This window comes from Trichomycterus rosablanca, chromosome 9 (assembly GCF_030014385.1).
Source record: "Trichomycterus rosablanca isolate fTriRos1 chromosome 9, fTriRos1.hap1, whole genome shotgun sequence".
In the NCBI taxonomy this organism is placed as follows: domain Eukaryota; kingdom Metazoa; phylum Chordata; class Actinopteri; order Siluriformes; family Trichomycteridae; genus Trichomycterus; species Trichomycterus rosablanca.
The window spans coordinates 40,826,629-40,840,614 of record NC_085996.1 but is presented as its reverse complement, the minus strand read 5'-3'; the positions used below and the strand labels follow the sequence as shown (position 1 = coordinate 40,840,614).

The following is a 13,986-nucleotide window of genomic DNA, read 5'->3' as shown; positions in this document are numbered from 1 at the left end:
TGTTTGAGCTTTAAATCTTCTGCATTTCATACACATTAAAGTTGAATGTTCTCACACTGCGGGAACCAGGAAATTCTGAAATATAAACATTTGAATTCAGTGCTGGAACTGGTTTGAGTTGTACAAGGATTTTATGTGCACGAGAATGCAGGAGAGAAAACCAGCACAGCTTTCATTAGAACATTATCTTCTAACTCTGGACTGCAGTAACAATTCCCTAAAACCTCATTAATAACGAACTGGAGCTGTAATTACACACACAGAGAAACCAAACAATGAATAAACAACAGAGTCACCATGACGTTTTCTAACATACAGGATGGAGATAAAATGATCCGAATGAGTTCCTAATGAGTCCCAGCAGAGATGATCCTGGAATCACACTGAGATGTTTATGAGATGGTTGTGATGGTTGGGAGATTTGTGATCTCCTCCATGGTCTCTCTAATGGGAACTCCAGGGTTCTTCTCTACAGAGATACAAGGACCTGGTACTGATGTTATGCTTCAGATCAGTGTTAATCATCTAATTATCTTCACAAACACACACAGACCCACACAGACACAATTAATTTAATTATTTGTATTTTTATTGTGTTAAGAAAAAATAGCAACATATTACACCCACAGTATCAGGAACACTAATAACACATTCACTCATTTACTCACTCTGTACAAAATAAAGTAATAAGTATAAAATAGAATTCTCTAACACTCACTGCAGCATTTCAGGCTTCACATGAACAACTCTACACTTTAATTCTACAGGTCTCACAGGAACAGTCGTCTTATTTACTTCTGAAGAAACTACAGAATTTTGCTTTAAAGTCGGGGTGTAAACTGTTATTAAGGTGAAATGTTTAAACTAATCACCACCTTCTGAGGGTAAAGCTCTAATTCATACCCAAACAGCTCTGAGAGAACCGCAGCAAATGGTAAACCTAACTGTAAAACGTTTATTTTAAATAATTTCCCCAGATAACTAATCTCATTAGAGACGACGGCTAGTTTCAGGAGGCTCTACAGGCACCGACGGTACAGTGTTTATACACACAGCTCCACAATTATTGGCACAGATGATAAAAAAAGGTTCATAATAAAATTGTGTTGTAATTTTATTTTTTAGTGTTCCCTCTTGCTTAGGAGCTCATCTATGATTTCCTGTTTCACTGGGGTATGAATATAGTGAGACAGCAGGGCCAAATTCCACATGAGAGAACATAAAACAATCATAAGCATCAGTTCCTGGATGTTACATGAAACAGGGTTCTGTGATCAGAGAGAAACACTCATGGTGGGTTTGGTGTAAAAAGAAAGAAGGTTCTACTAAACAGAACCAGTTCCTCACTGTTAAATATATAATAAACAATCCATGGTGTTATAATATTTTTTACTCCAAACCTTGTTGAGATACCATCATGGACTTTATCAAGTACCAGAAATCATTGCCTAACTGCCTCTATCTTTGTCCTTTTTTATTACCAAGGGTGCCAATAATTCTGGAGCTCTATATAATAATTATATCTATAAGTAAATAATTAAAAGCTGGAGCGATGGTCAGCGCAGACGTACACATCACTGGGACGACTCCTATGGTGGGCGTGTCCAGACAGTGTTGGGCGGAGCCTGCACAGATTTGCTACCCAGCGAGAGCAGACGCGTCTGAACTTGCGTATGCGACAGTAGTAAACGAGGGGGTTGAGGGCGGGGCGCAGGAAGCACAGACTGAGAAACCAGGCGCTAAGTTCGAAGAAGCCGGTACTGTAGTACAGAGAACTGCTGAAGGCTGCACATACGCTGAGCACCACCAGGGGTGCCAGAGAGCAGAGCGCTAACCCGAACAGCAGCAGGATGGTGAAGAAGGCACGAGTCTTAAATCCAACGTCCACGCTCGGCTGCAGGGGGCGAGGCTTGGACAGGGCGGAGCAGGGGGCGGAGTCACAGCGGATCCTCAGCGCATTGTGCCGAATGGACCCGAGGATCCCGATAAAGGCGCACGCCATCACGCCAAACGGCAAAAAGAAACACGCCAGCACCAGCACCAACACATATCCAAGGTAACTACCACCTGTAGAGTAGCCCAAGACGCACTGGGGGGCGCGGAGAGGCGGTGGGGGGTCTGGGTACCCCAGCAGCAGAGGGAAGCACAGGAAGAAGGCGAGAACCCACGACACACTGATGAGGATTTTGGCTCGGTGCGGGGTGAGTCGATCCTCTCTGCGCACGATGATGAGAAAACGATCCATGCTAATCGCTAACAGCATGGCCACACCCACCGACACGAACATCCACAGCAGCGCAGCCAACGTCCGGCACAGGGCGGGGCCGAACAACCAGCGCGTGGTCACCATAGTTACCAGGTTAAAGGGCATGGTGGTGAGCGCCAGCATCATGTCAGAGAGGGCGAGGTTAGCTAACAGGAAGTTGATGGCAGAGCGCATGGCAGCACGCCGGTACACCATCACACACACCACCGAGTTTCCTGTCAGTGCCAACACCCACAGACACACCATCAGTACCCCGAAAAACACCTGCACAGGTACGCTCAGGACATTCAGATCCGCAACCACTTCCTGTCCCGATGATGTCACCAGCAGCGTGCGCTGGACCAATGAGCTGCTGTTCTCCCATGAGAAGGAGGAGGAGACGTTTTCCATCCTCTCTGATTGGCTAACAGCAGAGAATGGGCTGGGCAGGGTGGAGCTATCGCCTGTGATAGCAAATAGCATTCCTGGAGGATCTGGGTAACCATGGCAACCGCTGTTTCATCTCAGGTTACAGGAAGTGCCTGCACAGGAAACAGGAAGTGAGGTCAATAATAAACAAAATAAATACAATTCAGCAGTAATGATTTTTTACATCATTTTTACTTCCTTTTATAAAGGAACTCTAACTATTAATTGTAATTGTAACCCATAAACTTAACTTTTAAACCTTTATATACATTTTAGTTTTTTATTCCTCACATTTTAATATTTAAAACCAAAAGCTGAAACTAAAACACTGAATGGAGGTGAATCATTTCTGTTCAGTGTGACGTCACTAATCCTGTAACACAATCATGGCTGGTTGAAGAGCTGTGCCTGTGGGAGGCGCACTGTCAGTGTCGGTCACAAGCCCAGATAAAGAAGTGGGTAATGAGAGGGAAGGGAGTCCCTTTGGTTATCTGTGAATTCAGCTCCAATCTCAGTACAGATACAATCAGTATAACAGTATAATAACATGTTCATGATGATCAGCTATAAAGGTCGATTTAAACATCGCTCTTACTGTAAAATCTAATTCAGGTGATTCAGGATTCAAATCTGAAAAGGTGAGAGTACATGAAGGGCTAAAACCAACATGCAGACTCTACCTTACACACATCTGGGGCAAGTTCAAGCCCTATCTCTGCCAGGTTGCCACTTTTGGCCCTCAATTGCTCTTATTGTATACTGTCACAACTGTAAGTCGCTTTGGATAAAAGCATCTGCTACATGCTGAAAATGTAAATGTAAATAAACTCGTCTGCACTGTGCCGGGACATCATAGCACACTGAGTCAATACCAGGACTATCAGGCCAGACTCATGAAGCATGATCTGTCACTCTGTTTATAAAATAATAATATAGTCTTTTATTATCCCACGGGGGGGAAATTTGCAGTGTTACAGCAGCTTTCAAAAATATACATATATATATATTAAAAAGTAGAAAAGTAAGAATATGTAAAAAATATTGCAGTTAATAAATTGTACAAAGTACAGCGGGTATTGCACATATTTTAAATAGTTATTGCACTTGAGAGCAGATTAAAACCATATGAATTATTGTGATGGGGATGATTGTCTGATGGAGGTTGGAACCTACATTACACATCTGTGAATATTTACTGCACAGGACACTTTAATAATTGTCTATTATATCACATATTGCATAACTTTATTACCTACAAGTAGTAACAGTAATACTAAATATTTTACTATTGTACCTGAGCTGCTGTAATACTTGACTTTCCTTTGGCATTAATAAAGTGATCTAATTTAAATAAATAATCAGATTAAATGGTAAATCTAACCATAATTAAATTGTTTTGAATAATTCTATAACCTAATGCAAAGCTCGAGTAATAAAAATAAAGTTTAATTACTATTAATAATTATTATTCTAAAGTTAGTACACCACAGGTTACATGTTATTATCTAGGTGATACATGAATAAACTTGTATTTATGCACAGTTTCCTTTAATTTATTCACATAATTAATACAATATAGAATAAAAGATTTATTAGTTTTAAACTGCATAATAACGGAGAGTACCTGAGGTGTTGATGACGTCACATCCCGCTCTGTGTGTGTGTGTGTGTGTGTGTGTGTGTGTGTAGAATAAACACAATCACACACACACACCGCTCACAGCATAAACACCGTTACTGTACAAACACTCATCCAATCTAACACCTCACACTCAATACTGATCTAATACAACAATTCAGTCCGATCAATATTATCAGATTTATATCAAATCCAGATGAAAGAAGCCGACAGCAGTTCTGCTCCTACTGCACTCTCAACCGCTACTCAGGCTCACAACACACAGCCAATCAGCGCTCACAGGGGGCGGGCCTGCCGTGAGTGACGCATGCATCAGCCAATAGATAAACAGAGGGGCGGGATAACCGGATGTTTAACTATTTCAGTGCTGTGAAGTGTGTATTAAAACATAAATACAATCACACACGTTATGCTTCAAATTATACAGTTTATTTTATTTAATATTATATAATTAATATCAACAGTAACATCACAGATCAGTCTTTATTTATTAAACATCAAAGTCATTACAAATAACTTTTTCAGACTGGCCGAATATTTATACAATATAAAACAATAATCCAGAATATTCTGCAAAATACTTCAGAATAGTTCCATATCTCACTAATATACAGCACTTACTGATCTAATACAGAAGTGATGATGTTCTGTTGCAGGACTATTGCATAATTTACACCTTTAACAGTTCCTACTCCTAACCCTATCCTATTTAAAGATGTGTTTGTTTATATACATTATATTTATATATAGACAGTATATGTGATTATTATGAATCAGTGAGGCGTTGATTATCTGATTGGGATGGTAACAGTTTGATGTCGAAGGGTATAAAGTAGCTAACGAGTGCCTGGGCGTCGCTGGGCGTGAGCTTCAGTTCCTGGCCGATTCTCTCAGCAGGCCACGTCCCCGGAGAGTTCTTGTAGTTGTTTAGTGCTGTTAGAGCCTCGACCAGCGTCAGCTTCCCTACAGGTACGTCTGTGACCTCAGTCACACCGGGGGGAACCGCTGCAGCAAACACACTTACCGGCCTGCGCTCTGCTCGCTCTGCCCAGTTCCTCCCACCTGAATAGGTCTAACACACACACACACACACACACACACACACACACAGAATGAACTGTAGTGTACTCTGTATTATTGTAGTTTAAAGTGTGTTTACAGTGTAAGAATAAGCTAACATGAGCAATCTCTTATTGAGGCTCAGTATTGTGTAACTGTGAATCACACTGATGTAAACAAAGCTGTTTTATTAAAGCTGCAGTCACACCAACTCTACACTGACATTCACAAGCCATTTTTATAACAGACTTTTGATCTGAATAAAATATGCCAGAAAGACTGGGTCATCTGGGTCAGAGAAAGTTGCATGTTTGGAGGAATCTGATCAAATCAAAATGAATTAGGTGCTCAGTGCTCAGTAAGTGTTAAAACTCCTAAAGCCAAATAACAGTTGTTTAGGCAAAATACGTTTTTCTCCCATTTTCTCCCAATTTAGCGTAGTCAATTTGTCCTCTGCTGCTGAGAATACCCAATTTTTTTTGCAGGTGAGGTGGGTATATTGCTGTTCACGCCTCCTACAATCCACGTGCAGCCTTTAGCGCAGGGGTGTCAAACTCATTTTCACCGAGGGCCACATCAGCATTATTGTGGCCCTCAAAGGGCCGATTGTAACGTATCCTGCTGTGATTGCAGTCTGCTGTTTTTCTTGGAGGCTGAATTCTGCATTTATATTGTCCTACTTTACCACAGACACGGCCTCATAACACAAGAGACGCACCGGTTTCTCTTCCTGAAGCACAAACTTGTTTTCACTTTCATTAAATTTCCTCCTTCTGCTTAATTTTCTTACTTATCTTCTTGTACATTTTAGGATCATGTGTAAATATGTGTAACATCATCTACTGGTGGGATGTGTCACTCTGCAGGTCACAAAATCAGCCTGCATTTTGAGAGATGCAGTTAATGTAGGATTCTACAGTGTATTTTAACACAATTGTTCTGCCCTCACTAAGAGTTTATCCCCCTTGCTCAGCTAGACAGACAGACAGACAGACAGACAGACAGCTCTCTTCAGAATACAGTGGGTTTTATTTGCTTCCCAGCTGTGTGATACACTGTGTGCACCAGAATGAAGTAAAAATACAAACAATAAAAACAATAAAGAACTTAATACAGTACAAGCACACAGCTGTAGTCAAGTGTTACATCTGGTACAATATGAGATTTAACCAAGCGTAAAATAGAGGTAAGGAGTTAGCATTGTGTGTAAAGATACTAATTGCTATAATAACGGTAACAGTATTTAATTACGGTAAATTTGTAACTAAAACGCTGTGATATACTCACTAAACATTTACAAACAACTGAGAATATAAACGCTACAACTTACAGACGATGCTTTGGTATTATACTGCAAGATAATTATTTATATTTATTATTATTGTTTACATTACTACCAGCATTCTTTTGCCGTAAAAGTCACATGGCTTCTCAGCGAAGGTCAAAGTTAGTTGCCATGACTACGATGTCACCGGTTGTGCATTGGTAAACACACGTTTAAAGGCGCAGGTGTCCCATTAAATTATAAGTGCGTCTCTGTAACGACTCGAACCATCACAACAATCGTACAGTCGTTTAAGCTCTCGCGGGCCACATGAAATGACATGGCGGGCCGGATCTGGCCCGCGGGCCGTGAGTTTGACACCCCTGATTTAGCGGAACCCTTTTCCACCCATACATTCTGCACAGACGCCTCTGTCGGCCAATCAGGGTCCTTAGACAGCGTTTTAAGACCCCACCCACATAGTCCGGTCATCCCACCCACATAGTCCGGTCATCCCACCCACATAGCCCGGTCATCCCACCCACATATTCCGGTCATCCCACCCTCATGGTCCGGTCATCCCACCCACATAGTCCGGTCATCCCACCAACATATTCCGGTCATCCCACCCTCATGGTCCGGTCAACCCACCCACATAGTCTAGACGTCCCCTGCAGGCACTGCCAATTATGCCCACTAGATGGTGCCCAGCTGACCGGTGGCAACCCCGAGTTTTAAACCAAAGAATTCTTAAAGCAAGAATGAACTTTTTGCAGCATTGTGGTTCAGATTTCAGTTCCACAACTTAATGATGGAAGCTTTTCTCATGGCTGTACAATACTATACACGTGTGTGTAGGTGGTACCTGTGGTTGAGGATCCATGGATTGAACATAAACCTGTTTAAGGCGACTTAGTAGTGGATCATCCTTCCTGTGAATCTTATTCACTGAAACACACACACACACACACATTTTTATATTAATTTAGAACCGATTGTATTGTTTTATCAACGCTCTTATATAAATGTAGAATATACATACATGTTTAAGCTGTATGTTTGTTATCAGCTACATGAGCATCTTTTCTGTTTTCATTGGGAGTTAAATACATGACGACAATAAAATCATATCTTTTAATTAGAGATGGAACGATCGATCGGCTATAAATCGATATCGGCCGATTTTTTATCAAAATATGCTATCAGCGATATTTCCCAAATGTAGCCGATCCGATGGTGTGATATATAAAGACCATGTTAAGCTTAACAGCTCAGTGGATTGATCCAGACTTTGAGCTACAAAGCACCAACCATCACATCACCGTTCATCAACCATCGTACAGAAACCATCGTGAAAGCTCTTCATGACCTAAAATAACATCATTAACGTTGTGCATCATACATAGTTCAGGATCATCTGCTCTGACTGACAGAAAACTTTTAAAAATGACCCCCCCACCACCATCGGAATCGGCTATCGGCCGATCACTCTGAAAAAAAATCAGAGATCGAAATCGGCGTCAAAAACCACGATCGGTACATCTCTACTTTTAATTATTTCATTCATCTTCAATAACCACTTCATCCTTATCAGGGTCACACTGGGTCCGGAGCCTGACCAGAGACACTGAGCAGGAATTCAACCGGTACAGAAAACTAATCCACCACAGTTTAATTCTACATAAATCTAATTCTACATTAAATTCACATGCCAGTATTCCATATAGTTAACATTAAATGTATATCGTTAATAAACTTTAAGAGTCTTTATACAGATTATCACTTCAGAACAAACTTTGACCATCACTGCCTGACTCTAACCATTAACAGTGTTCCGTACAGAGTATCAGTTAGTACATATTAAACTTTATTTATAATTACGCAGTCATTTATTTCATTTTAAAACAGTAAAATCGAGATGAAGTTTGTTACTTTAGGTGTTGTGACCTAACATGATGTTTATTTAGAGAAACCGGTGTTAAGTGTTTTGTTTTACTGTTTTGTAAATATTCCACATGCTGCTAAATTGCATATCTGTATATTGCCGGTATATAATCTTATAGTTTGTATATTTTTGTGTGTAATGTATACATTGCTTGTACACCGTATTAATACTAGAGAGACACCATCAGCCGGAAACTAATTCCTTGTGTGTATCCACATACTTGGCCAATAAATCTGATTCTGAAGTGAGTAAACGTTTGTACGGAACACTGTGAGATTAGCATGTCGGGCTGTGTTCCAATCCGTACTGAACTGTAGTGAGTAGGGCACTCAGTAGTGTGCTCACTGTGGATAGAACAGAGCTCCGTACAGCTGGATGAAGGTCAGGATTTCACACAGCGTTTATAATCGATATAATTGATTAATGATTCCTGATTAATTACCGATTGGTTCTGCAGCGCTCTCATTATTAATCACTACCGAGTTCCGGTACCGCGGAGCAGCTTCCGGTTTACTTTTACTGATCTCCCGGTGAGCGCGAGCCTCCACGTTAAAGTTCCGAAACACACGAGACACGCGCGCGCCCATCTTCTCCTGCTCACGAGCTTCGTCTGATAGAGACGGAAACACAAAAGGTTCAAAACGCGTAGCATAAATTACCCTGAACACAGCGACACCCCGCGGATATAAATGGTATTTCAGGAGAACAGTGTTACTGTACCCACAAACTTGAATCAGTTCATCTGGACACAAGTTTGTTGTAGAGATACGTTTCGTCACTCTACAACAAACTTGTGTCCAGATGAACTGATTCAACTTTGTGGATTTGTGTACCTGGATTATTGAGCATGCATCAACAGAGTGTTACTGTACATTTACCAGAGCCGTAGAGAGAGAGAGAGAGAGAGAGATGCGACACTCCTTGATCTCGCCGTCACGCGGTCACGTGGTTCATGTAACCCTCCAATAGTCCCAAACAAACCCGCGCTGTCATGTTCTCATATGGGACCGGCAGCAGTGAATGAAATATTAAACGCTAAATAATCAACATTTGTACAATTTCTGGATATTTTTAACTGCCTTTACATTTACTTTCTGCTTTAATGTCAATTTGTATATATGAAGTGGAAGATTGATGTTTAAAATGATGTTAATAGGTTGTTCTTGTTAACACACAGTACATTATATAGCAGCATACATTACATAATGCCATATCATTAAGTAGCAGAGACAATATACAGAACAGAGATTAAAGAGTTTTACATAAATTAATCTCCCTTCACTTTCTTGAGGATTCATAATAATAATTATTATTATTTTGGCTAAACACTAAGCCATGTGGCTGGATTCATAAGGTTTACCTGCACTGAATGAACAGATTCATAAACACACTACCGTACCTTTAACATTATAGTACAGGTACAGAAAATAGCATTCATTCATGTCCTTTTTACGGTGGCTGAAAAGTGCAAAACAAATTAACATTTTAGAAAACAAAATTACAACAAAAACAAAAACAAATTTACAAGAGCTGAAACACTTTTACCAATGCCGAAACAAATTTACAAACGGCGGATCTGACAGAAAGGGTAGGTACAATACGGGGCAAGCCGTAGCCTAGTGGTTAAGGTACTGGTCCAGTAATCAGAAGGTTGCTGGTTCAAGCCTCACCACTGCCAGGTTGCAGCTGTTGGGTCCTTGAGCAAGGCCCTTAACCCTCAATTGCTCAGACTGTATACTGTCACTGTACTGTAAGTCGCTTTGGATAAAAGTGCCTGCTAAATGCCAAAAATGTAAATGTACAATACACAGGAAGTGCTTGTTGCTTACCTGCTGTCAATCAAACTGTTTCTCGGGGGTGAAGTGAACGGAGTTTGTGATGGTAACGCTAAACAATGTTTTGTCCATTTTGTGGAAATCATTTTATCCAGTTGACCCACTTTTGTTTTTCTTGTGGGAAGTCCTTAGATTGTTTGTGCAGATGATTAGATGTTGCCTGTGCATCTACCGTCCGCTCTTCTAAACATCTAAAGTATTCCCACAAGAAAAACAAAAGCTGCCAACTGGCTGAAATAATTAACACAAAATGGACAAAACATTGTTTATTAGGGACGGAACATACCTGAACACCCCCTTCAGGTATTTTCAGCACAATCAGGAAAAAGCTTCAAAACCTTTATTGAGGCTTCATCTGCACATCAACATTGTTCAGCGTTACCATCACAAACTCCATTCACTTCACCCCTGAGAAATGTGATGGACAGCAGGTAAGCAACAAGCACTTCCTGTGTATTGTACCTACCCTTTCCGTCTGATCCGCCATTTGTAAATTTGTTTTTGTTTTTGTTGTAAATTTGTTAATTTGTTTTGCACTTCTCTGTCACCGTACTTATTTCATGAGTGATTAATAATTTATTCCTACATGTAATACATTAATGAAGTCATTATGAATATGCACAAGTTAACCCTTTATTGCATATTGTTGCAAATATGCAACAGTGACATCAGATTTTTTCCCGTGACTGCTATTGGCAGGAGAACCTGAAATGTGTATCAGCATGATCACTGCCCCTATCTGTGAGTGTGTGTGGGGTCTGATGGACCATGCATAAACTTTTCACAGGCATCTAAAGTTGCGGACGTGATGTTTCAGTTAAGTGTGTGCTTCTGGCCAGTTCAGCGAATTCTTTTAGGTGCCCGTGTATATGTGGCGCAAAACAAAAAATAACACCATATTTGACAATGGTTGAGAACATCTGTACTCATGTTACACGATTATTGGACGAGTTTTGTGTCTGTGTTAGTCAAGAATATCTGTGTATCATATCTGCAACATCATGCATGTTCCAGTAATTACATTATGCATGCTTCGTCAAAGCAACCATATACATTAATTTTCAAAATTTAGGCAATATTTTGACTGATTGCATTCCGTCCCGCAACTTACAGACACAATAGTGGCAGGCAGATTATTTTATGACCCTGTTATAAAATATATATGTCCATATAAGTTATGGACAAGAACAGTACAGCTAACAGACTTGTAGCCCTGGCTCTTTCTAAAGCTCAAGAAACTGCTCAAGTTCAAGAAAGGGTCAAGATCGGCCATTTATACGCTTGAAATGGTTCGACAATAGGGCCGTCACACTCTTGTCAACAATGGTTGGATCAGAACCTGTAGGGAGAGTAAGAAGGTGGTGCAGGAAGAAGAAACAAAAGGAACACGTGAAATGCCCTAAAATTGTTGCTGTATATAACAAGCATATGGGTGGATTGGATCTGCTTGGTTCAATTCTTGGTCTGTATAGGATTCACTCAAGAAGCAAGAAATGGTACTATAGAATTTTTACTCATTTGTTGGATGTCTGCATTGTAAATGCATGGTTTCTAAAGAGGCGCAAAGAACAGCAAAATCCGAATGGAAACAAGTCAATGTCTTAGCTAGAATTCAAGCTGGAAGTTGCCCAGTCTCTCTGCTACAACAAGTAACGGGCGGCACGGTGGCTAAGTGGGTAGCACTGTCGCCTCACTGCAAGAAGGTCCTGGGTTTGATCCTCAGGTGGGGCGGTCCGGGTCCTTTCTGTGTGGAGTTTGCATGTTCTCCCCGTGTCCGCATGGGTTTCCTCCGGGTGCGCCGGTTTCCTCCCACAGTCCAAAGACATGCAAGTGAGGTGAATTGGAGACACTCAGTTGTCCAGGACTGTGTTTGATATAACCTTGTGAACTGATGAATCTTGTGTAATGAGTAACTACCCTGTCATGAATGTAACCAAAGTGTAAAACATGACGTTAAAATCCTAATAAACAAACAACAAGTAACAGAAACAAATTGCCAAAAGAGGAAGGCCTTTAAATGACGACCAGCAATTACCTCCTTCAAAAAAGTTAAGAAGCACAACTGCCCCAGCTTTACCTGATGATATAATTACTGATGGTGTAGGCCACTAGCCAGAATAGAGAAAGAAAAGAGGATGGTGTGTTTCTGAAGTTGTTACTTGTGTTTTACTTCTGTGGTAAAATAAAACTACATTTGAAGAATTTAGAGGACGAATTACTGTGAATTGTTGCATATATGCAACATAGTATCCTTCTCCATAAATTGCATGATGTTGCATATATGCAACACTTTTTTTTTCACCTGTTCCACATCAGACAAATCATAGCAAACGCTACTTCCAGACTGCAAAAACATTGTGTTTACTGTGAGAAATATTTTTTTTTGCAACAAAAAAAAAAATCATGCAATAGAGGGTTAATTACAAACAATTGAGGGTTAAGGGCCTTGCTCAAGGGCTCAACAGTTGCAACCTGTCAGTGGTGGGGCTTGAACCAGCAACCTTTTGATTACTAGTCCAGCACCTTAACCGCTAAGCTAAAACTGTCTGTATTACTGTGTAATTATTATTTATAAAAGTGCAAATTGTAATACAGTACTTTTTACTCAAATATTATTTATCTTCACTTAATGTTGACATACAGGGTGGGCCATTTATATAGATACACCTAAATAAAATGGGAATGGTTGGTGATATTAACTTCCTGTTTGTGGCACATTAGTATATGGGAGGGGGGAAACTTTTCAAGATGGGTGGTGACCATGGCGGCCATTTTGAAGTCGGCCATTTTGGATCCAACTTTAGTTTTTTCAATGGGAAGAGGGTCATGTGACACATCAAACTTATTGAGAATTTCACAAGAAAAACAATGGTGTGCTTGGTTTTAACGTAACTTTATTCTTTCATGAGTTATTTACTAAGTTTCTGACCACTTATAAAATGTGTTCAAAGTGCTGCCCATTGTGTTGGATTGTCAATGCAACCCTCTTCTCCCACTCTTCACACACTGATAGCAACACCGCAGAAGAAATGCTAGCACAGGCTTCCAGTATCTGTAGTTTCAGGTGCTGCACATCTCGTATCTTCACAGCATAGACAATTGCCTTCAGATGACCCAAAGATAAAAGTCTAAGGGGGTCAGATCGGGAGACCTTGGGGGCCATTCGACTGGCCCACGACGACCAATCCACTTTCCAGGAAACTGTTCATCTAGGAATGCTCGGACCTGACACCCATAATGTGGTGGTGCACCATCTTGCTGGAAAAACTCAGGGAACGTGCCAGCTTCAGTGCATAAAGAGGGAAACACATCATCATGTAGCAATTTCAAATATCCAGTGGCCTTGAGGTTTCCATTGATGAAGAATAGCCCCACTATCTTTGTACCCCATATACCACACCATACCATCAATTTTTGTGTTCCAACAGTCTTGGAGGGATCTATCCAATGTGGGTTAGTGTCAGACCAATAGCGGTGGTTTTGTTTGTTAACTTCACCATTCACATAAAAGTTTGCCTCATCACTGAACAAAATGTTCTGTGTAAACTGAGGGTCCTGTTCCAATTTTTG

At 40.6% G+C, this 13,986-nt stretch overlaps 3 protein-coding genes across 3 annotated transcripts in view; all 3 read right to left on the bottom strand.

Annotated features, from left to right (window-relative positions):
* Positions 1-571: 571 nt before the first annotated feature.
* Positions 572-4,572, bottom strand: gpr63 (G protein-coupled receptor 63). The gene is made up of 2 exons (XM_063001501.1): positions 4,299-4,572; positions 572-2,787 (listed from the first exon to the last, which is right to left on the bottom strand). Exon 2 carries the CDS (start codon positions 2,726-2,728, stop codon positions 1,538-1,540), a length of 1,191 nt encoding a protein of 396 aa, XP_062857571.1. The 5' UTR covers positions 2,729-2,787; positions 4,299-4,572; the 3' UTR covers positions 572-1,537.
* A 154-nt stretch (positions 4,573-4,726) lies between these two features.
* On the bottom strand, positions 4,727-9,191 carry ndufaf4 (NADH:ubiquinone oxidoreductase complex assembly factor 4). Its single transcript, XM_063002455.1, has 3 exons — positions 9,024-9,191; positions 7,502-7,584; positions 4,727-5,385 (listed from the first exon to the last, which is right to left on the bottom strand). Exons 1-3 carry the CDS (start codon positions 9,166-9,168, stop codon positions 5,080-5,082), a joined length of 534 nt encoding a protein of 177 aa, XP_062858525.1. The 5' UTR covers positions 9,169-9,191; the 3' UTR covers positions 4,727-5,079.
* Positions 9,129-13,986, bottom strand: part of dse (dermatan sulfate epimerase) — a 26,685-nt gene continuing 21,827 nt past the window's right edge. Inside the window, exon 6 of the mRNA XM_063002454.1 lies at positions 9,129-9,191. Coding sequence (XP_062858524.1) covers position 9,191 — 1 coding nt within the window. The 3' untranslated portion in view covers positions 9,129-9,190. The remainder of the gene's footprint in view (positions 9,192-13,986) is intronic.

Coding starts and splice junctions, on each gene's coding strand:
- gpr63 (XM_063001501.1), bottom strand. CDS start 2,728: ATGCTATTTGCTATCACAGGCGATAGCTCCACCCTGCCCAGCCCATTC.
- ndufaf4 (XM_063002455.1), bottom strand. CDS start 9,168: ATGGGCGCGCGCGTGTCTCGTGTGTTTCGGAACTTTAACGTGGAGGCT. Junction 7,585..9,023: donor GAGCGCTGCAGAACCAATCG/GTAATTAATCAG, acceptor TGTGTGTTTCAG/TGAATAAGATTCACAGGAAG. Junction 5,386..7,501: donor CCATGGATCCTCAACCACAG/GTACCACCTACA, acceptor TGTGTGTGTTAG/ACCTATTCAGGTGGGAGGAA.